Source organism: Panthera pardus, unplaced genomic scaffold (assembly GCF_024362965.1).
Source record: "Panthera pardus isolate Hobbes unplaced genomic scaffold, ASM2436296v1 HiC_scaffold_24, whole genome shotgun sequence".
Taxonomy (NCBI): Eukaryota; Metazoa; Chordata; class Mammalia; order Carnivora; family Felidae; genus Panthera; species Panthera pardus.
The window spans coordinates 52,172,725-52,196,731 of NW_026526810.1; the positions used below are offsets into that span (position 1 = coordinate 52,172,725).

The following is a 24,007-nucleotide window of genomic DNA, read 5'->3' on the forward strand; positions in this document are numbered from 1 at the left end:
CCTGAGCGAGGCCTTGGGTCGGGCGGGGAGAAAGTAGGCCGGGTCACGTGGACAGGATGGGGGTGGAGGGGTGCGGCTGGCGATGTGGCGTTCCCGCGGGCTCGAGCACGTGACTTGGCAGAGTGACCTCATGCGGAAACGGTTTGGGACGCCGGCAAACTCGCCAGAAGGGTACGGTAGGGGACAGAGGCCGGGTGTTCTTGGGGGCCGAAATGGTTTAGTCTGTTTTGTATTACCAGGACTTTGGGACTAAATTTCGCCCTGTTAGGATTTATCCCCACCAACCACGTATTTAGACATGAATTGTTCACTTATAAGGTAAAATCAGGTAGAAACACAAGTTTCAGAAACCCCCTTCCAGCCACGTTGTACCCTCACCGCAAATCCCTCCAAGAGAAATTAGCAACTACATCCCGTGTGTCCTAAAACTTTGGTCCTATTCGTTTCCCACAAAAATATTAAATGTGAAGATGCAATAGCTTGGAAATGTTGGAGGACCCCCAAATCACAGACTATGGAGTAGGATCAGGGACTAAGAGATTGGGAAATGCGCAGACTGTGTCCTTTTCTCCCTCCGGATGTTTCCCCACTATACTACCTGCACCAGCCACATCTGGTTTGTAAGAGGCAATTGAATAGGGCAGGAAGCTTAGGTTTCCCATTAAATTCACTCTCCTTCCCAACTCCATTAATCTGTCTACAAGACTCCCCAACAGCCCTGAGGAATTCATTGGATAAAGAAATGATTAGGAAATACCACAGGAAAGGAATGTTTGTAAATTTTATTATTTGATTCTCTCCAGTTGGTGCCCATAGCAGAACCAAGTTAAGGCTGGAACTTCCAACTAGCTCCTCTTCCCCAGCCCCCCCCCCCCAACATAGACCTGATGGGAAGGCAATAAACCTCTCAGTCAATGCCATCTTCACGATTTTTGCCATACCAAAGTATCACTTGAACTACTATTACTTAAGATTGTATCAATCTTAAAGGATATAAGTCAAATTTCGTATTCCTTTAGTAAATTTAAAATCAGTTTAACCTGACCACTAATGGAGAGTAACTATAAAAGTCAATACAATGAAAACGAAATGTATTCTCAAATTCTGCCAAAGTAAAATCATTGTGAAAGATAATGAGTGTGGCCTGCCCACTCTTGTTTTGTTAGTTTACTTATTTTGAGAGAGAGAGGGAGAGAACCCCAAGCAGGGTCCGTGCTGTGAGCACAGAGCCCAGTGTGGGGCTCAAACCCACAAGCTTTGAGGTCATGACCTAAGCTGAAATCAAGAGTTGGGCCCACAACCAACTGAGCCACCCAGGAGCCCCTGCCCTCTCTTTCTTAAAAAAGAGAAATTAACAAGTTTTTGGAGAGGTAACACAGACTTTAAAACTGAAGCTTTCTCTTGATACAGAGGACTAAAAATACTTTTTATATTTTCAGGGGTGCCTGGGTAACTCAGTGTAACTCAATTAAGCATTGGACTTTTTTAAAAACAATTTTTTAATGTTTATTTTACATTTTGAGAGAGAGCATGGGTGAACTAGCGCGGGGGTGGGGGGGGGTGGGGCGGGCGGGCCAGAGAGAGAGGGAGACAGAGAATTCCAAGTAAAAGTCGGACACTTACTTAACTGACTGAGCCACCCAGGCACCCCAAGTGTTGTTGGACTCTTGATCTCAGCTCAAGTCTTGATCTCAGGGTCAGGATTTCAAGTCCTGTGTTGAGCTCTGCACTGGGCATGGAGCCTACTTAAAAGAAAAAAAACTATATATATAGTTTTTATATTTTTAATATTTAATGCTATGTTTCTATACTACCCCAAATTACTTTTCAGACCGCAAGTAGCATATTATCCCACCCTTTGGTACATACTAAATGTACTCGATCAACATTGATGGCATATGTAACATACAAATCATATAAATCCTGACTCTGCTACTTACTGGATTTGATTTTAGACATTTATTTTCTCCATGCTTCAATTCCTTTCTGTGAAAAATGGGGATAATCTCTACCCCTTAGTGTTGTAAAAGAGATTAATGTAGATATAAAGGGTTTGGCTCCTTATAGGCATTCAGTTAATGTCTCTTCCATCTCCCTTCCTCAAGTCCTAAAACTTTCTCTCCTTTAAATTCCTCTAACCTTTCTGGGTACCCAGTCTCTGAAATGGCTGCTCATGACCCTCTCTCCTGGTATTTATATCTTTGTGTAGTCCTCTCCCACACTGAATCAGGGTTGGTCTCTGCGACCAATATGGCAGAAGCAATGGTATGTCACTTCTGATGCTAAATCATAAATGATCATTGTGGCTTCCACTTTCTTTCTCTTGGATCACTGGCTCTGGGGGAAGCCAGCTACCATTTCATGAGAGGCTTGTGTGGTGGAGAACTGAAGCTGCTGGCCAACAGCCAAGGGGGAGGAAAGATACCTCCATTTAAACTCATCACAGAGTTGAGAGGGAATAAATTAGACAGAATGAGGACCTATGGCTCTGAAACAGAGAAGGAGCTAAGGCAAGGTTTAGGGACCCCAGATAAAAAGTAGGAAGATGAGGAAACTGACTGAAAGGCTGGAGACATCACCTACACAGCTACAACAGCAGTTTGAGCACAGTTCATAAGCAGAATTTGGGCTATCTGGCTTCCCAGCCTCAGGTTCCCAATGGAGCCAAGCCACTTGGGTCCCCTTGCGTGTAAAGAGACCATAGAAACAGCCCCATGGGGAAAACTGAGCCACACTCTGAGTTAAAGAGTGTAGGATGAGCAAGCAAGTTCTCTTTGGCACCTGCTACCTCCTTATCAACTCCAGCAACTCAGGTGAGTGAGAGAGTAGAACAACCCTATATCCAGTCTCCTCTTATCAACTCACCCTACCCTATCCCCATGCCCAAGGGTCTATGTCTAGTCCTTTCAGAGCCTAGACTGGGTTGCCACACATCCAATCTAATTTTTCCAGGAGTTGCCCCAAAATTCACTCTCTCTCTCAACACATATTCATTGTGTTGTGCACCAACTATGTGCAAACTATTGTAGTAGTCATTAGGTATACAGTGATAAAAAAAAAAAAAACACACATATACCTCTACACTCATGGAACATACAAACAGGAAACAGCATCTGTTTACACAGACACACACATATATATGTATATATATCACATATATGCAAATTGTGATAACTGCTTTGAAAGAAAAAAAAACACTCTATGCAAGGATGATATTCAAAATACTTAACAGGGTACACAGCATAAGCACTTACCCATCAAAATCTCAATGTAATCTAAATGAAGACGATCTGTAAATAATTCTACCTGTCCTGGTAAGAAATCATAGAACTGCTATTCCTGTAAAGGGAGTGTACCCATAGACCCTGTAGACCTTAACTTTGATTAGGGAAGTGAAGCTAGTGATATTTGAGCTGAGGAAAAAAGATATGGAGTCAGCCAGGCCAAGGGAAGAGAGGCAGAGAGAACATATCAGGAGAGGAGACAGCAGGTGTGAAGACCGTAAGGCCCTGCTCCCTCAGGCTGGCCCAGCAAGAGCCACAAGGTTAGGTAATAGGTAAGTCACTAAAGTCTAGTGAGCAGGGTGGTGTGAAACTAGTTCAGGAAATAAGTAGGGCAATGGCATGATCTGAATTACTGTTAATACCACTACCAGCTAACACTAAGTGAGTGATTATTAAGTACATTAAGTGTACTTTTCTTTTTTGAGCCTCACAATAACCTTTTGAGATGTTATCCCCTTTCTACTGATTTAGAAACCTTGGCACAAGCAGGTTAAATAACTTTCCCAAGGAAACTCTGATCATAAAGATCGAGGTTGAGCATCTAACCTAGCCTGTGCCCTTCATCAGCAGGATATAAATTTTGAAGAGATCACTCTATGGGAGGAAAATGGATTAGAGCAGGTAAATGGAAATGGAGAGACCAGTCAGAAGGCTTCCATAGACGTCTGTAATGCTAGGCTTTATTTGGTAACAGATAACTGAAATGCAGTTCATATCAAATTTTAGCAAAAGGGGGAATTTATTGGATTACATAACCAAACTGGGGAAAGGGGTAGGGTGTGGCTGACTATAAGAGAAACTAAAACCAGTAACAGGGAATGCCTCCATGTCTCTTATCTCTGTTTTATCTTCTCAGACCCATATCCTTTGACAGGACAGGAAATGGCCACCCATGGTACCTACCCTCACATCTCACAGCTTGTCTAAGAGAGAAGGTCTTTAGTGTTTAAAGTCCCAGGATAGAGCTCTGATGGATAGTGGTCTTTAGTGTTTAAAGTCCCAGGATAGAGCTCCCTTGTGGTAGGGAGGTACATGTGGGGCAGGGTATAATGAGAGCAGCCCCGCCAGAAACAAATAATTAGTATGGGGAAAGAACAGATTTATCAGAGGAAGGGTGTTTGTTCCCCCTAAAAGGAAAATGCTAGACAGACAAAACAAAAGATGTCCATTACATGAAGGAAGAGAAGATAGCTACTTGAGCTGAAATGCTGGCATCAGAAATGGCAAAGTGTGCAGCTTCAAAATGTATTTTGGAGACTCAGTGAGAGAGAAAGATACTATTTACTCCTGAATTCATTCATTTCTTCATCACATATTAAGTGTACATCTATTATGTGCCAGAAACTTCTAGGCACTTAGTATATGGTTATTAACAAACAGACTTGGTCTCTGATCTCATGAAATTAACACTTTATTGGAGAAGATTGACAATTCACAAATAAAAATTTATATAAAAATTTATATAAAATTACAACTTGTGTTAAGTGCTAAAAGAGAAACAAAGGTTCAAGGATGAAAATTAAAGGGAGAGATCCAATTCTGTGGTGACATTTAAACTGAGGCCTGGAGCCAGTTGTAGGAAAAATAGAAGAGGGCTTCAGCAGTGTGGTTGAATCCCTAACATTTTTTACATCCCTCCTTTCTCAAGGAAAAGCAGTGAAGCTTTAGGAAATTTCCCCCTCCTCCCTATATTCCAAGAGCAGTCCAGAATGGCTACTTCAAAGTAAACTCATCCCTTTTAGTATTGATTGGCTTAGGAACCCAGACCAAGCCACTGTTTGCATAGTATTCACCCAGTGACTGTTATTTGTTCAGGAGTTAGCATGTGACCTAATTTGGGCTGATCAGCCCAAAGGGAAGGGCTTTTTTTGTTCTGTTGTGAGGGGAAGGACAGTGTTCTGTCTAACTGACTTGAACTGAAGAAGCACAGATCCCCTACTGCTCCTGATATGTAAGACCTTGAAGGGCCAGCCTTAGGTTGGAACAAAGTAAATGGTAGAAGGAATCTTGGTTCTTGATGATGTCCTTGGTTGGCTTGATATATCAACTGTAACATCTGTTTTACCTCTGAGCTTCTTGCTATGGGGAACCACCATATTTTTTCGTATAAGCTGTGTTAAGTCAGATTTCTGTTACTTCAACCACATACATGTTAATCAATACACAAACAACAGAAACAGCATATGCTTAGGCCCTGAGGTGGGGAAAAGCTTGGATAATTAGCTGAGGATAAGAAGTCACATAATGAAATGATCCAATCAGATTCTTAAAGTGCAACCAGCCCTGACCATGCATACCAAGTTTCCAGTCAGCTTTCTAGTGCCTTTCTTGTAGAGATGAGTGGATATACAAGGATCATCAAGGATTGGAGAAAACATTCAATATAAAAAGAGGACAAGACAAAACAGAAAATAAGGTCTCAGAGGATACAGAAACAATTGTATGTACAAAAGACAATGGGAAGGGAACTTGAATTAGTATCCTTTTTTTAAAAAAATTTTTTTTAATGTTTATTTATTTTTGAGACAGAGACAGAGCATGAACGGGGGAGGGTCAGAGAGAGAGGGAGACACAGAATCCGAAGCAGACTCCAGGCTCTGAGCTGTCAGCACAGAGCCTGACATGGGGCTCGAACCCACAGACCACAAGATCATGACCTGAGCAGAGGTCAGAAGCTCAACCAACTGAGCTACCCAGGTGCCCCTGAATTAGTATCCTTAAAGATGAAGAGGATATTGAACAAAAACGGGGGCTATAAAAAACATTCAGAGAAAAATAAAGAGCTTTTAGATATTAAAAATATGATAGCTGAGATTAAAAAAATAGAAGAGTTGGGGGCGCCTGTGTGGCTCAGTTGGTTGAGCATCCAACTTTGGCTCAGGTCATGCTCTCACGGTTTGTGGGTTCAAGCCCTGCATTGGGCTCTGTGCTGACAGCTCAGAGCCTGGAGCCTGTTTCAAATTCTTTGTCTCCCTCTCTCTCTGCCCCTCCCCCACTCGTGCTCTGTCTCCCTCTGTCTCAAAACTAAATAAACATTTAAAAAATTTAAAAAAAATAGAAGAGTTGGAAGGTAAAAGTTGAAAAAATGTTATAGAAATTTGGACAAAGGCGCCTGGGTCGTTCAGTTAAGCATCCAACTTCGGTTCAAGTCACGATCTCACGGTTTGTGGGTTCGAGCCCCCCATCGGGCTCCATGCTGACAGCGTGGAGCCTGCTTCAGATTCTGTGTCTCCCTCTCTCTCCCTCTTCCGCTCCCCCCACTCATGCTCTGTCTGTCTCTCTCCCTCAAAAATAAATAAACATTAAAAAAAAATTGTTTTAGCAAAAGTAAAAGGCAACCAACAGAATGGGAGAAGATATTTGCAAATGACATATCAGATAAAGGGTTAGTATCCAAAATCTATAAAGAACTTATCAAACTCAACACCCAAAACACAAATAATCCAGTGAAGAAATGGGCAAAACACAGGAATAGACACTTCTCCAAAGAAGACATCCAGATGGCCAACCGACACATGAAAAAATGCTCAACATCACTCATCATCAGAGAAATACAAATCAAAACCACAATGAGATACAACCTTACACCTGTCAGAATGGCTAATGTTAACAACTCAGACAACAACAGATTTGGCGAGGATGTGAAGAAATAGGATCTCTGTTGCATTGTTGGTGGGAATGCAAACTGGTGCAGCTACTCTGGAAAACAGTATGGAGGTTCCTCAAAAAACTAAAAATAGAACTACCCTATGACCCAGCAATTGCACTACTAGGCATTTATCCACGGGATTCAGGTGTGCTGTTTCAAAGGGACACATGCACCCCCATGTTTATAGTATCACTATCAACAATAGCCAAAGAATGGAAAGAGCCCAAATGTCCATCGATGGATGAATGGATAAAGAAAATGTGGTATATATATATACAATGGAGTATTACTCAGCAACTAAAAAGAATGAAATCTTGCCTTTTGGAACTACGTGGATGGAACTGGAGGATGTTATGCTAAGTGAAATTAGAGAAAGACAAAAGTCATATGACTTCACTTATATGAGGACTTTGAGAGACAAAACAGATGAACATAAGGGAAGGGAAACAAAAGTAATATAAAAACAGGGAGGGGGACAAAACAGAAGAGACTCATAAGTGGAGAACAAACTGAGGGTTACTGTAGGGGTTGTGGGAGGGAGGATGGGCTAAATGGGTAAGGGGCACTAAGGAATCTACTCCTGAAATCATTGTTGCACTATATGTTAACTAATTTGGATGTAAATTCTAAAAAAAAAGAAAAAAAAAATTAAATAAAAAAAAGTTTTTTTAAGTTACCTTCATTTTTAAAAATTCTCTTTTCTTTTTGCTGCTCTGTTTGGGTGAGTTCTATTGCTTTGCATTTTAGCTCGTTGACCCAACCTTCAGCTTTATCCAGTCTGCTCTGAACCCCTCTAGTGTATTTTTTAGTTCAATCATAGTACTCTTCAGCCCTGTAATTTCTGTTTGGAACTTTTTTTTAATCTTTTTTTTTTCTGGTTTTATTGAGATGTAATTGACATATCCAAATCTTTCCTTCTTTTTATTTATTTTATTTTATTTTATGTTTTTATAAATTTTTCAACATTTATTTATTATTGAGAGACAGAGCATGAGCATGCGAGGGATAGAGAGAGGGGGAGACACAGAATCTGAAGCAGGTTCCAGGCTCTGAGCTGTCAGCACAGAGCCCAAGGAGGGACTCAAACTCACAAACCGCGAGATCATGAGCTGAGCCAAAGTCGGACGCTTTACCGACTGAGCCACCCAGGCGCCCCTCTTCTTCTTTTTAAAGTAAGCTCTGTGCCCAATATGGGGCTCAAACTCATGACTTTGAGATCAAGAGTTGCATGCTCTACTGATTGAGCCAGCCAGACACCCATATTTGGAACTTTCTTATATTTTCTGTCTCTTCGTTGAGAACCTCTGTGTGGATAAACTGTGTTTATCCATTCTTCCCCCAAGTTCAGTGAGCATCTTTATGGCCACTACTTAACACTCTTTCTCAGGTCGATTGCTTATCTCGGTTTCATTAATGTCTTTTTCTAATGTTTTGTTTTGTTCTTTCATTTGGAACATATTCCTGTCTCATTTTGACTGTTTGTTTCTCTGTATTAGGCAAATCACTTATCTCTCCCAGTCTTGAAGGAATAGCCTTGTGTAGGAGATGTCGTGTGGAACCCAGAAGCATAATCCCCTCTGACCACCAGAATGATGTGTATCTGCAGCATGCGGGTAGATGGGGCTGGTGCCCTCCTGTGATGCACAGCTGTCTGTGGCATGGGGTGGGCAGGATTGACATCTGGCTTGACCATGATTCACAGCTGCACTGGGTGTGCACGAGTGATCCCGTGTGATTTTTTTAAACTAAAAAGATGTTTTAACTGTGTAAAAATATACATAACTGAATTTAACGTCTTCACTATCTGTAAGTGTACAGTTTCGTAGTGTTAAGTACATTTACATTGCTATGCACCCAAACTCCAGCACTCTTTTCTTTTTTCTTTTTAATTTTTTTAATGTTTATTTATTTTTGAGATAGAGAGACAGAGCATGAGCAGGGGAAGGGCAGAGAGAGAGGGAGACACAGAATCCAGGCTCTGAGCTGTCAGCACAGAGCCTAACGCGGAGCTCGAACGCACAAACTGCAAGATCATGACCTGAGCCAAAGTCAGACACTTAACTGACTGAGCCACCCGGGTGCCCCAGAACTCTTTTCATCTTGCAAAACTGAAACTCTGTACTTATTGAACAACTCCCCATTTTTCCCTCCTTCCAGTCACTTGTAACCACCCTTTTCTGTTTCTATCAATTTGACTACTCTGGATACCTCATAAGTGGAATCATACGTATGCATCTTTTTTGTGAGTGACTTATTTCACTTAGAATAATGTCCTCAAGGTTTATCTATGTTGTAGCAGGTGTCAGGATTTCTTTCCTTTTTTTTTTTTTTTAAATGTTTACTTATTTTTAACAGAGAAAGAGAGTGGTGAGAGCCGGGGAGGAGCAGAGAGAGAGGGAGACAGAGAGAGCTGACAGCACAGAGCCCAAACTCACAAACTGTGAGATCATGACCTGAGCTGAAATCAGATGTTTAACTGACTGAGCCACCCAGGTGCCCCAAGAATTTCTTTCCTTTTTAAGGCTGAATAAGATTCTATTTTATGTATATACCACATTTTCCTTGTCTGTTCATCTGTCAGTGGACACTTTGGTTGCTTCCACCTTTTGGCTATTGTGAATTAATGCTGCTATGAAAATGAGTGTACAATATCATGGGTGTATTTTCTAAAATGTACTTAAAAATATTATTCTGAGAAGCCATTTTTAGACTTTACTAGACTTCCATCGCACATAAAAATCCCAGTGAGTGGTCTGGCTCAGCTCAGCTGTGTCTAGAGCCTGTGTTTTTTCCACACTCATAAAGTCATGCCACATCAGCAGCCCATACTCTTGTACATCAGGAGTTTCTGCATTAAGGTATATGGAAGAGGGGGAAGAAGACATTTTCCAAATGTGCATGTAGCTCTGTTTCTATAGTCATTGTTTTAGTTTTCATCCTTCCTTACCCCCCATTCTTCTAATTACCACACGCTTTGGACTTGGGGATCCTGTCCAATGGACACAGGTATATTTCTCTCCTTCTTACCGGTTTTCTGGGCCTACAGCCCTCTGACTCGGACTGTCACTCTGCACTGAGAGGACTCACTTTACTGAGAATCATATGTTCTCCCAGGGTACAGACATTGCTGTATGGAGGGTATACTTTAATAGATGACCCCAGCACAAGACCTTGAAACCCTTGTTTGAGTCTAACAAGAGGAGGGCCATACATATTTTCCAGCAGGGTAGCAAGGAGTAATCTAGACTATATATTAGCTCTTTGCCTTTGAACTTCTGCCCAAAGTGCTGAGGGAGAACTGGAAAGGGAACACTTGAAGGGAATAGATAAATTGATTGCTACAGTAGAGATGGTTGACAGGACTGTGCAGTAGTTGAGAGTTTCAGTAAGCAAGGAGTAGGCTAGAAGAAGTGGGAAGCAGAGAAGAAAATGGGAATTGGAAGGGGTTGTAGACTATCAGAGAAACTTGCTTATCCTCCCAGTGTCTCTCAAAGTAGAGAAGAAATAGAATTTACATATGAATAAAGCAAATGCAACTCAGCTGAACCAAGAGAGAAACAGAGGTATCTGGAGGAGGTGCTGTTCTGAGAACCTGGCTTTATAAAATGTTCATAGAGGTAGGTCGGACAGAGAGGATGTGTTCTGTGGAGGCAAGAAGCCATTAAGGAGCACCAGTGTTTGGGAATGAGGCATTATCACCCAAACCAGGAGAAGCTCAAGGTGAAAGTGAAAAGTACCTCAGCTCCCCTCCTCAGGCATTTCCTCTCCATATTTAATGGCTTTTCCAGAATGGAGACCTCAACTGGTTCTGGGTCTCCCAGAAGTTAGAACCCACTTCCAATGCCAAGCTACCTTCCCTATGGGGATTACTTTAGCTAAGCTCTTTATGGATTCTTCTCCTTTCCTATGTATCCTAGTCTATGGATATGCTTCTGGAGGTTCTTCTTTTTTTCTTTCCTGTCAACACTTCTCTCAATCCAGACTTATTGCTCACTGGGAGGGGACACAGGTGGGGGAGATGCGTCTCTGACAGTTAGTGACATGTAAATGAAGAGTTCCAAAGAGATCAGTACCTAGACTCCTTCTCCTCTCTCCTCCTAGGCTATTTCATTTGAAACCATGGTTGGGCTTTTTTTAACATAGTATTTATTTGTTTTTATGGAAGTTATACATGAACATGCAAGTTCTATACAAGACATAATGAAGAATAGAACTGTAATCCCACTCATTTTCCGGCAGCTTAAAGGAGATTACAACTCATTTAGCTGTTTCTTCTGTCATTTGTTGCTTTTTCTAAATATCATGCCATTTCTGGATTTTTAACTTTCCAATATTAGCCACTGGCTTCTATTTAATTTTTATTTATTTATTTATTTATTTATTTATTTATTTATTTATTTATTTATTGAGAGTGTGGGGCACAAGTGAATGAGGAACAGAGAGAGAGGGGGAGAGAGGGAAAAAGAAGTGAGGATCACCCGAAGCAGGGTTTGTGCTCACCCAATGAGAGACTCTAGCTCACCTGATGTAGGGCTTGAGCTCACCAGATATGGGACTCAAACTCAAAAACTGTGAGATCACCACCTGAGCCAAAGTCAGATATTTAACTGGCTGAGCCACCCAGGCGTCCCCTGATGTCTATTTTAAAAATGAAGACTTAACTCTCTCATCCTTTGCATAAATATGCATGTAAACTTTCTCTCTCTATCCTCCTAATGTAGTGTTATTTTAGTTAGGTCAAAATTGAATGTTTACATTTTATGAGTAAATTTTATTTACAGGCTGTTACAGTATACAGTATACTGTATATTTACAGTATACTGTTAACATTTCCTTTCTTGGGTGCTTCCCCTCAAAATTAATCTGTTTATATTTTTACTTGTTTACTTATTATCAATTCTCATACTGTCTTCTAGAAGTAGAAATCTCTCAATATATTTAAAAACAATCAGATAATTTATCAGTTTCCATTTTTTTCTTATATATATGCCTCCAGAGCCTTTCATTGCTCTCTAAGCTGTTGCAAAGAAATCTTCCTGGAATCTCCCTTCACCAACAGTCTGAAGATTCCCTTCACTTATCTTTGTTGGATATTCTTTTCCTGGATCCTATGACTTTTTTTCTTGGTTTACTCCTCATTTTGGTAGAGTATGTCTTCAATATCTTGCTGAAAAGGGTGCATGGTATATAAGTATTTTTAGACTCTGTCTTTATTCTAGTCTTATACTTAGTTGATAGCTTGGCTGGGTGAAAAAATCTATGTTGTTATTTTTCTTCAAATATTTGGTAACACTGCTCCATTGTCTTCTGGCTTCCAGTGTTTCTGCTGACAAGTCTGAAGTCAATCTTATTCTTCATCCTTTCTATGTGATCTATGTTGTGTCTTAGAAGTCTTTAGGATTTTCTTTTTAACTCTAGTGTTCCAATATGTGGTGGTTTAGATCTGTTCTTATTCTTTGTGCTGGGCATTCAGTGAGTCCCCTTCATTTTTGTTTTACTTCTCATTCTGAAACGTATAATTCAGATGTTGGACCTCCCAAATAGATTCTCTAATTTTATTTTTTTCCTCTCCTATTCTACCACTAGTCCTTTTGCCCAATTATTATTATTATTTTTTTAATGTTTATTCCTTTTTCAGAGAGAGAGCATGAGCAGGGGAGGGGCAGAGAGAGAGAGCAGGATACAGAATCTGAAGCAGACTCCAGGCCCTGAGCTGTCAGCAGGGCGTGCAACTGAGCCATCCAGGTGCCCCCAAAATGAAGGTAAGTTAAGGAAGTTTTCAGACAACATCAAACAGAATGACATTTGCATAATAGGGGTCCCAGAAGAAGAAGAGAAAGAGAAAAAGCCTATAAACTTATTGAAAAGATAATCACTGAAAATTTACCTAATCTGGTGAAGGAAACAGACATACAAGTCCAGGAAACCCAGAGAGTCCCAACAAAGATAAACCCAGAGATATCTACACCAAGATATATTATAATTAAAATGGCAAAAGTTAAACAGAGAATCGTAAAAACAGCAAGAGGAAAACAACTTATTACATACAAAGGAAACTCCATAAAGCTATCAGCAGATTTTTCAGCAGAAACTTCACAAGCCAGAAGAGAATGGCTTGGCATATTCAAAATACTACAAGGATAAAACTTCCAACCAACAATTCTCTACCTATCAAGGTTATCATTGAGAATTGAAGGAAAGATTAAGAGTTTTCCAGTAAGCAAAAGCTAAAGGGATACATCACCACTAAACTGGTCTTACAAGAAATGTTAAAGAGACTTCTCGAACTGAAAAGAAATGGCACTAATCAATAATAAGACAATATGCAAAAGTAAAAATCCCTGGAAAAGGTAGATATATAGCAAAAGTAGTGGATCAATCACTTATAAAGCAAGTATGATGTTAAAAAGACAAAAACAATAAATTTAAAACCATATTACTTAGTTAAGAGATGCATAAAATAAAAAGATGTAAAATGTGACATCAAAAATATAAAATGTGGGGTGAGGGGACAAAGAAAATGTAGTTTGGAAATGTGTTCAAAATTAAAGTAGATGAATCGATAAAAAAACAAAATCCAAGTGTATGCTGTCTACAAGAGACTCACTTCAGAAGTAAGGATATAGACTGAAAATGAAGGTATGGAGAAAGATGTCCCATGTAAATGGAAGTGGGGAAAAAAAATAAAGCCAGGGTAGCAATACTCATAGCAGACAAAATAGACCTTAAAACAATGACTGCAATTATAGACAAAGAAAGACATTACATAATGATAAAGGTGTCAATCCAACAAGAAGACATATACTTATAAATGTATATGTACCCAACATAGAAGAACCAAGATATATAAAGCAAATATTAATGGACCTAAAGGGAAAAATTGACAGTAATATAATAACATAAGGGACTTTACCACCCCACTTACATCAATGGATAGATTATCCAAGCAGAAAATTAATAAGAAAACATTGGCCCTAAGCAACACACTAGACCAGTTGGATTTAATAGATAGACACACAACATTCCATCCAAAAGCACAGAATACACATTCTTAAGTGAACATGGAACAATCTACAGGATAGATCACGTTAGGCCACAAAATTCAAGAAGACTGAAATCCTATCAAGCATCTTCTCTGACTACAATGGTATGAAATTAGAAATCAATTGCCAGGAGGAAACTGGAAAAACCATTAAAATGTGGAGATTAAACAACATGCTAATGAACAACCAATGGGTTATTAACAAAATCAAAGAAGAAATTAAAAAATACCTAGAGACAAATGAAAACAGAAATACAACACGTCAAAAAATTTTTTTTTTAATTTATTTATTTTTGGGACAGAGAGAGACAGAACATGAACGGGGGAGGGGCAGACAGAGAGGGAGACACAGAATCGGAAACAGGCTCCAGGCTCCGAGCCATCAGCCCAGAGCCTGATGCGGGGCTCGAACTCACGGACCGCGAGATCGTGACCTGGCTGAAGTCGGACGCTTAACCGACTGCGCCACCCAGGCGCCCCACAACACGTCAAAATTTGGGGGGTGCAGCAAAACTATACTAAGAGGGAAGATCATAGCAATACAGGTCTACTTCAAGAAATAAGAAAAATATCAAATAAACAATTTAACTTTACACCTAAAGGAGACAGAAAAAGAATAAAGGAAGCCCAATGTCAGTAGAAGGAAGGAAATATTGAAGATCAGGGTGGAAGTAAAGACTAAAAAAAGATGAAGAAAGAAAAGATCAATGAAACTAAGAGCTCTGAAAAGATAAATATAGTTGACAAATCTTTAGCTAGGCTAATGGAGAAAAAAGAGCTCTAATAAAATAAAATTAAAGAGGGTTGCCTGAGTGGCTCAATATGTTAGGCATCTGACTCTTGATTTCAGCTTGAGTTGTGATCTCACGATTCATGGGTTCAAGCCCCACATCAGGCTCTGCACTGACAGTGTGGAGACTGCTTGGGATTCTCTCTCTCCCTCTGTCTCTACCCCTCTTGTCCATGCTCACACTCTCTCTCAGTGCAGCGGGGCTCTGCATTGACAGTGCGGGACCTGTTTGGAATTCTCTCTCTTTCCCTCTCTCTGCCCACCCCCCTCACATGTGGGCTCTCTCTCTCTCTCTCAAAATAAATAAACTTAAAAACTTTAAAACAAATAAATAAAAATTTAAAAATCAGAAATTAAAAAGAGGTTACAACTGACAAAACAAATACAGAGGATCACATGAACAACTATATGCCAGCAAATGGAACAACAGAAAAAATGGATAAATTCCTAGAATATACATTCTTCCTAAACTGATCCATGTAGAAATAGAAAATCTGAATAGACTGATTACTAATAAAGAGATTGAATCAGTAATCAAAAACCTCCCAACAAATAAAGTCCAGGACCAGATGGCTTCATTGGCGAATTCTACCAAACAAGAAAAATTTAATACCTATCCTTCTCAGCCTCCTCCAAAGAAATCAAAGAGGAGGGAACATTTCCAAACTAATTTTATGAGGGAAGCATTACCTTGATACCAAAATCAGACAAGCACCCCCCCACACACACACACACACATTAGAGGCCAATATCATTGGTGAGCACAGATATAAAAATTCTCAACAAAATATTAGCAAACTGAATTCAAAAGGATCATATACCATGATCAAGTGGAATTTATTCCAGGGATGCAAAGATAGTTCAACATCCATAAATCAATCAACATGATACATCACATTAACAAAGTGAAGGATAAAAATCATATGATCATCTCAATAGGTGCAGAAAAGTCATTTGAAAAATCCAGCATCCATTTATAATAACCCTCCACAAAGACAGTTTAGAGGGAATGTATGTAAACATAATAAAGGTCATACATGACAAGTCAACAGTTAATATGTTGGAAAGCTGAAAGCTTTTCCTCTAAGAACAGGAACAAGGCAAGGATGTACACTCTTGCCACTTTTATTCAACATAGTATTGGAAGTCCTAGACACAGTAATTAGGCAAGAACAAGAAATAAAAGGCATCCAAATGAGAAAGGAAGTAGTAAAACTATCATTACTTATAGATGACATGAGTCATATATAAAATACCCAAAAGATTCCACCAATAAAGTGTTAGGATAAATGACTTAAGTAACAGGATACAAAATCAACAAGCAAAAATCCATAGTGTTTCTATATACTAATAGTGAATTATCAGAAAGAAATTAAGAAAACAGTCCCATTTACAATTGCATCAAAAATAATAAAATAGGGGTCCCTGGGTGGCTCAACTGGCTCAGTTAAGTGTCTGACTTCAGGTCAGGTTTGTGGGTTCCAGCCCTGCATCAGGCTCTGTGCTGACAGCTCAGATCCTGGAGCCTGCTTTGGATTCTGTGTGTGTGTCTCTCTCTGCCCCTGCCCCACTCGCGCTCTGCCTCTGTCTCAAATAAAACATTTTTTTTAATCTTAAAAAAAAGAATAAAATATAGGCACAAAATTTAACCAAGAAGATGAAAGACCTGTGCATTGAAAACTATAAGACATTCATGAAAAAAATTGAAAAAGACAAATAAATGGAAAGATACTCTATGCTCGGCTCATGGATTGGAAGAATTATATTGTTAAAATGTCCATACTACCCAAAGCAATCTACAGATTCAATGCAATCCCTATCAGAATTCCCATGGCATTTTCCACAGAACGGTTTTAGAAATAATTCTAAAATGTGTATAGAACAACAAAAGATCCCAAACAGCCAACACAATGTTGAGAAAGAGAACAAAGTGGAGGTATCAGCTCTCTGATTTCAAACTACAAAGCTATGGTTATCAAAAACACAGACACACAGAGCAGTGGAACAAAATTGAGAGCCCACAGTTAAACCCACATATGGATGATTAATGCATGACAAAGGAGCCAAGAACATACAATGGAGAAAGGATTGTCTTTTCAATATATGGTATTGGAAAAACTGGATCACTATCTTACACCATACACAAAAACTAACTCAAAATGGATTAAAGACTTGAACGTTATACCTGAAACCATAAAATTCCTGGAAGAAAACATAGGCAGTAAGCTCCCCAACTTTGGTCTTACTGATAATTTTGTGGACCAGACTTCAAAGGCAAGGGGAACCAAAGCAAAAATAAACAAAGAGGATTACTTTACAATGCTTCTGCACATTGAAAGAAAACATCATCAAAATGAAAAGGCAACCAATTGAGTGGGAGAAGATTTTTGAAAATCATAGACCAGGGATTAATATCCAAAATATATAAAGAACGCAAACAACTCAAAAAACACAACAACAATAAGAACCAAACAACTTAAAATAGGTTTATTATGAAATAGAGGATATGAATAGACACTTAGTATATCTACAGATATGTGCAACCATCACCTCTGTCGGTTTTAGAACATTCATCACAGAGGTCACTTCTTTTTTTTTTTTTTTAAGATTTAAAAAAAATTTTTAAGTTTATTTATTTTTGAAAGAGAGAGGGAGAGAGCACAAACTGGGAAGGGGCAGAGAGGAGAGACAGAATCCCAAGCAGGCTCCACACCATCAGCACATAGCCCGATGTGGGGCTTGAACTCACACAGCATGAGATCAGACCTAGGCTGGGAAGCTCATCAGAAGCTCAATGGCCTGCACCACCCAGGTGCCTCTCACAGTGGTCAATTCTTAATCTTCATTTTACTTGGCCTATCAATAGCTTTTGACATAGTTGACCAATCCCTGTCTTCTTGACACATTTTTTCACTTGGCTTTCAGGACATCACACTCTCTTGGTGTTTCTCCTTCCTCACTGGTCATCTCCTTTCATTTGGTTTTGCTTTTCTTCCCCCATGACTTCCTTCTAGAGATTGCAGTGCTCCAGGGTGTAATCTTTTAAACTCTTTATTATCCTCCTGGGTGATCTCATCTAGTTTCATGGCTTTAAATACCATCTATATATTTAGTACTATCAAGTTTACATCTCTATCCCAGACATCTTTCACCATCTCTAAGTTTGTGTCTGTAACTGTCTGCTCCACATCCCCATGTGGATTGTAATAGATAACTCAACATGTTCAAAACTAACCCTGTTACACCTGCAGTCTTCCCTACCTCAGCTGATGACAATTTCATCCTTCTAGTTGTTCTGGCCAAAAATCTTAGAGTCATCCTTGATGCCATTTCTCTCTCACATACCACATTCAATCCGTTAGCAAATTCTGTCGGCTGTATACATTCAGAACCCTATCCCTTCTCCCACCTCCTCTCCTACCCCCTGGTGTGAGCTGTCACCATTTCTAGCTTGAATTACTGCAGCAGCCTCCTAACAGGTCATATTGCTTTTAATCCTTGTCCCTCTACAGTCTACTCTTAATACAGCAACTACAGGATCCTTTGAAAATAGAGGTGACTTCTTGTTACTCCTCTGCTCAAAACCTTGCAGTGACTCCCCAGAGTAAAATCCAAAGTTCTTATAGTAGTCCACAAGGCCCTCCAGGACCTGATCTGCCCTTGCTCCTTACCTTCTTGATTTCACTTCTTTACTCTCACCCTTACTTTAATGCAGTTACATAGGCCTCAACTTTTCCTCAAACACTCCAGGCACACTTCTCACTCACTTACAGAGTTTGCGCTGGCCAGTCCCTCTGACTAGAAAGCATTTCCTCCAACGGTATGGTTTGGGGATTTGGTTTGGCCAATCCCCTCACCTCCTTTAGGGCAATGTTCCAATTTCATCTTCTCCCTAAGGCCATCTCTTATCACCTTACTTAATATACAGTCAACCCTCTCCACCCCTCTTGACTTCCTCCTCCTCTACTTCCAAACCCACTTACCTTGCTCTATTTTTTCTTTTATCTATAGCACCTTTTAACATACAGTGTTATTTCTTATGTTTATTTCTTAGCTTTGTCTATAGTGCCTTCTTCCCCTCTGGAATAAGTTCTCCAAAGCAAGAAATCCATTCATTGATGTATCCAAGGATATAGTACAATGTCTGGTACAATAATTATGTGTTGAATGAGTGAATGAAAAATGTGGGTTATAGTACCTACTCTAAAATTATTTTAGGGATTAAATTAAATGCAAAGATCTTGACACACAATGGACATCCAGCATGTTAGATTGCTACCTCCCTTCTCCCTTCCCCAAATATCTTTCCCACTTGCCTCCTCTTATAGCACTGTTCCTTCTCTCTTCTCTGAAAAATTTGACAATTCTGGGCTCTCCTTTGAGTTTAAATCCAGGAAAATCCAACAAAAGTCCACAGATGTCATCTGAGAAGAAAAGGAACACTGGGACACCAGCTTTACCCACTGCCACACTGTTTATCAAATTAAGAAACTGTCACACAGAGAAGCAGAAAGACCCAAAGAGATGGAAAGATAAATGTTTTTGTTATTGGAGTTGGAGATTTATTACACCATTTTTTAAAATTACCTTTATTGAGGACTAATTTACATGCATTAAAATATACATATTTTAAGTGTACTGTTTGATGAGTTTTGACAAATGTATAGGTAATCTGATTTGGGATGGAGGGCATTAAGGTCACCTGGGATTATGTAGGTCCAGGGGTTTAACGGAGGGATCCTGGCCAGGAAAGAGAACATCAAGACTCTTGGAAAACATACTCAGAGACAAGTGGAGACACCAGGGCCAACCTGAAATTGTTCCTGGGGTCTCTATGCACCAGGATCTGAACCTCCAGAATGTCTCACAACTTCGTGGCACCTCTTGGCCCTCCTGAGGGAGTGGGCTAGCTGCCTTTCACACCAGTCTCACGTGTATATGCCAGGAGCGGTGACCTGTGACTGAGCCCTCCTCTGCCCTGCAACTCTCCTGCCAATACCCACACCCCTCATCCTCGCCTACCGGTGGGGATGGGAGGGGGCCGTTCCAGACCACGCAGCCAATTTTCACCGCTGCCAGACACCCACCGGGTCTGATTTTCTCTCCAGCCTCAGTTAGAAATCGTCTTCGAGTCCTCGGCAGCACCGCAGGCCGGAAAAAGCAAAAGTGCCGCGCCAGGTGTTGGCATCAGAAATACTCCTTTGGGTCCGCCATTCTCTGGTCCCTGGGAGCTCTTGGCCTCTGAGGTGCGATATACTGAGCCAGCCCAGCAACCAGGTCCGCTCCCGCCTCCTCAGATTCTGAAATATTCTAGGGGTTGCAGGTTCAGCTTCATTTAGAGACAGCAACTCCGACTTCAGGTTGGCTAGGGAAACTGAGGCACGACTGGGGATTTTAGGTGAGGGGTCTAAAGTTGGCCGCAGACTTTACTCCTGTAACTTGACAACCCCTATCGAAAGCCCAGTGTGGTGCGTGCAGATCTAAGAAACCAGTGGGTCGGTTTGCGCAGACATCTGGGGGATAGCGAAGCACCGCCCAAGCGGCTGGGAAACCTCAGGGGTGGTGCTGGCTGGAGGTGGGGCCAGGGGTGGGTCCTGGCGGAGGGCGGGGCCGACCTGGGCTACCAGGAGTGCCAGCCTAGCCCTGTACAGCAGAGGTGGTGGTAGTCGCCTTTGCCCTTGGTTCTTGTTCTGCTTGCGCTCGACCTCGCAGCCATGGAGGCACCCCAGGAGCTTCTGAGTGGGAAGCTCCAACTCTGCTTCACCCCCGCTGCCGGGACCAGCCTCCTGATGCTCAGGCTGAACGACGCGGCGTTGCGGGCGCTGCAAGAGTGTCGGCGGCAACAGGTGCGGCGGACCCCAGGGCCCCATCTTTCCTAGCCTCTCTCTCTACCTCTCGGGATCTCGGGCCTCAGCCGGCGACCCTGGCGAAGGGACCTGGGGTTTGGGGAGTGGCATCCGTAGGTTCCGATCTCCCCACCTCTCCAAGTGAAGCCCGAGAGGCAGGTGTCTATCCCCCCACCCCCCACCTCCACCCCAGGCACCTGACGCCGGAACCTGGGAATGCCACTTCACCTGCGCTCAGCTCGCATCTGCTCTCCCCGCAGGTTCGGCCAGTGATCGCTTTCCAAGGCAACCGAGGGGTAAGTAAGGGCCTAGGTTGTGTGAAAGAGGTGGGGTGCGGGGAGAACAGAAGTAGGCTTTGGGCAGGTGCGGCCAAGGCGGGAAGGCTGACAGCAGTCACCGTCTGAGGAAGTTCCGAGAACTGAACTCCGAGTGGGGCGGAGGGGGCTGCTGGGGTTGTGGTCCCAGGAGGCTGCGGTTGAGGAGACTGTGTCGTCTCATTCTCCTGGGGAACTCAAGCCCAGCTGCACCTGGTGTACTAACGAGCCCCATGGGACCCATCTTCAATCTTAGGGCTGGCTGAGGGAAGAATGGCAATGGAAGGAGGGGGAGGGGCTGACTTCATGGAGCTTATGGTTCTCCTTTTGCCTCTAGTATCTAAGGTTCCCAGGACCTGGCTGGTCCTGCCTCTTCTCCTTCATAGTGTCCCAGTGTGCCCAAGAGGGCCCTGGTGGCTTGGACCTTGTGTACCAACGCTTAGGCAGGTAAGGGGGAACCGGTAGCAGGTAAAAAGGGTTTGTGGAAAGTTGGGGAGACTGATTCCAGAGGTACTTAAAAGTTCACCCTCCTGGGATTTTTTTCCACCACCCCTTTCCAGATCTGGGCCTAACCACCTACACTGCCTGGGCCCACTCAGGGAACGCCTCACTATTTGGGCAGCCATGGATTCCATCCCTGCCCCATCTTCAGTTCAGAGACACAACCTAACTGACAGTGCCAGAGATCCTGAGAGTTGGCAGAACATAGACTATTCTGAGGAAGACACAGTTTCACAGCCACAAATGGCACTAAAAGAGGTGAGGCCACAAACTGCATGTAGCTGGAATAAGGTGGGGCACAGCCTGAAGCCCAGAGAGCCAAGTGCCCCTGCCACTTTCCCTGCCAGGTGCCAGATCCACTGGCAAGCAGCCAAAGACAGTCACTCCCAGGATCCTCAGAGGAACACATGGCACAGTGGGAAGTGAGGTACCTGGGGCAGGGTGGGACTAACCTGGGAATCTCTCTGGAATTGCCTTTCTTTCTAATCTCCACTCTAAATGCTTTAATAAGAGATCTAGCCCTACCTTGGCCTTCATCTCTCTCATTCCCTCTTCAAATATCCTAGAAACCAGACCCATCTTCCAAACAGAGAACCTGATCAGGCACTGCCTTCCTCAGCTAGCCAGAAACATTTGGACAAGGTGAGTTGTCCAGGGATTTTAGCAGCGGATTTTCCAAGAGATCTTTGTTCGATCAGGCTAAAGTTTAAAATTAGGAGCCTTTATTCTGATGCTCCCAGAGTTCATTCTATGAAATTAATTTTCAAAAGAAGTGCAGAATACACCTCTGGCTTACTGTTTATGTGACATTTTCCCCAATAGAAGCGTCCAGCACCTGCAACCACTAGAAAACTAAAAGAAAAGAGGCTCAGAACCCTGCCTTTAGCTCCAAGTGCCCTACAAGCACTGCCCAGTGAGGACCTGCAAGAGGGAGATTGGGAGCAAGAAGATAAAGATGAAGACATGGGCTCCAGGCTGGAACACAGTCCCTCAGTTCAAGCAGGTGAGTTAAATGAGAGAAGGGAAAAACTGCTCTAGTTGGAAAAACACCTAATCACTTTTCTGTCCTTTTGATTCCTTCCTAGATTCTGAATCCCCAAGCCCTGAAGAAGTACCAGATTATCTCCTGTGAGTCCCCTGCTACTTCCAATTTTATCAAGCCTTGTACATAGGAGATATTAAGATAAACTTCCTGTGACCTAGAAGCTTTTAGGGGCAATGAAATTAAAGGTGACAATTCTGCTCCTGGCAGGCAATACACAACCATCCACAGTGCAGAGCAGCAACATGTTTATGAGCAGGACTTTGAGATGGATTATACTGAATACCGCATCCTCCATGCTCGTGTTGGGGCTGCAAGCCAAAGGTTCAGAGAGCTGGGAGCGGAGATCAAGAGAGTTCAGCAAGGAACTCCAGAACATAAGGTAAGGACTGGACCCAAGCTGACTTTCTAGCCTTACTGGCCATAAACTCCCTGCTAATTTGCTCAGAAGACTGGTAACCAAAGTGGCAAGCCAAGTCTGTTTTGAGAAAAAGTAATCTCTATCATTTGATAGAATGAGATGGGAAGTTACTGCTCTCCCTTCAAAAACTGGAGTTCTTGGGGCATCTGGGCGGCTCAGTCACTTAAGTGTCCAACTTCAGCTCAGGTCACGATCTCATAGTTTTTGGGTTTGAGTCCCTCCTCAGGCTCTGTACAGATAGTGCGGAGCCTGCTTGGGATTCTCTCTCTGCCCCTCTCCCACTTTCTCTCTCAAAATAAGTAAGCTTAAAAAAAGAAAAGAAAGAAAAGTTTTTTCTCAAGGTTCAACTTGGTGCTAGCATTTTCTTTGTTTCAGGTGCTGGAAGAAAAAATAGTCCAGGAATATAAGAAGTTCAGGAAGGTAAGATAAGGTCTGGGAATGGTAGCAAGAAGGTAGAAATGGTAGATCTTTTTTTTTTTTTTTCTTTTTTTTTGATGTGGATGCTTTTTCTTTGCAGCGGTATCCAGGTTACAGGGAAGAAAAGCGTCGCTGTGAGTACCTGCATCAGAAATTGTCCCACATTAAAGGTCTCATCCTGGAGTTTGAGGAAAAAAACAGGGGCAGCTGAAGCTATCAGAAGGCTCTTTACCTTCTCTCTGCTCAGTGAGATATGAAGGAACAAAGCAACTATAAACTGCAGAGTGCAATTGTCTGCTCTTCTTATTGCTGAGTCCACGGTGGCAAGTACGAGAGCTCTTCTGTTCTCTTTAAGATTTCACTTTCATTGTCGCATTTTACTTTTTAGGATGTGGGCACAGTGCCAAGATTCCACAACTGTGCCCAGGAGACTAGGAAGAGTAGCAGAGGCTTGGCTTCTTCATCTTTAGTTCAGCCAAGTCATTTTCAAATCCTGAGAAATGACACCCTTCCCAGGACAAGATACCTTGAGAACATTAGAATTTAGCCTGGTAGCCTCCCTAAAGCAACAGTAGAGAGAACTTTTGGTAACAGAGCTAAAACTTGTAATACACCTGGATATAATGGGAAAGGGCTTAGTTGTTCCCCATGTACTAAAAGTGAATTCTTTTACAAACATGGCTAAAAAATGAAAACTGATT

At 41.8% G+C, this 24,007-nt stretch overlaps 1 protein-coding gene across 2 annotated transcripts; it reads left to right on the plus strand.

Annotated features, from left to right (window-relative positions):
- Window positions 1-45: 45 nt before the first annotated feature.
- ELL3 (elongation factor for RNA polymerase II 3) lies at window positions 46-24,005 on the plus strand. 2 transcript variants are annotated; one of them, XM_053889113.1, is made up of 12 exons: window positions 46-171; window positions 12,572-12,695; window positions 20,872-20,907; window positions 21,263-21,372; window positions 21,486-21,684; window positions 21,774-21,853; window positions 21,993-22,068; window positions 22,249-22,429; window positions 22,512-22,554; window positions 22,679-22,850; window positions 23,265-23,309; window positions 23,407-24,005. In XM_053889113.1, the coding sequence occupies exons 2-12, from the start codon at window positions 12,690-12,692 to the stop codon at window positions 23,515-23,517; spliced, it is 1,059 nt and encodes a 352-aa protein (XP_053745088.1). In that variant the 5' UTR covers window positions 46-171; window positions 12,572-12,689; the 3' UTR covers window positions 23,518-24,005. The 2 variants fall into 2 exon arrangements, with proteins under 2 accessions (XP_053745088.1, XP_019297849.1); XM_019442304.2 differs by lacking the exons at window positions 46-171; window positions 12,572-12,695 and adding an exon at window positions 20,367-20,611.
- The last annotated feature ends 2 nt before the right edge of the window (window positions 24,006-24,007 follow it).

Coding starts and splice junctions, on each gene's coding strand:
- ELL3 (XM_019442304.2), top strand. CDS start 20,480: ATGGAGGCACCCCAGGAGCTTCTGAGTGGGAAGCTCCAACTCTGCTTC. Junction 21,373..21,485: donor GTGTACCAACGCTTAGGCAG/GTAAGGGGGAAC, acceptor ACCCCTTTCCAG/ATCTGGGCCTAACCACCTAC. Junction 21,685..21,773: donor CACAAATGGCACTAAAAGAG/GTGAGGCCACAA, acceptor TTTCCCTGCCAG/GTGCCAGATCCACTGGCAAG.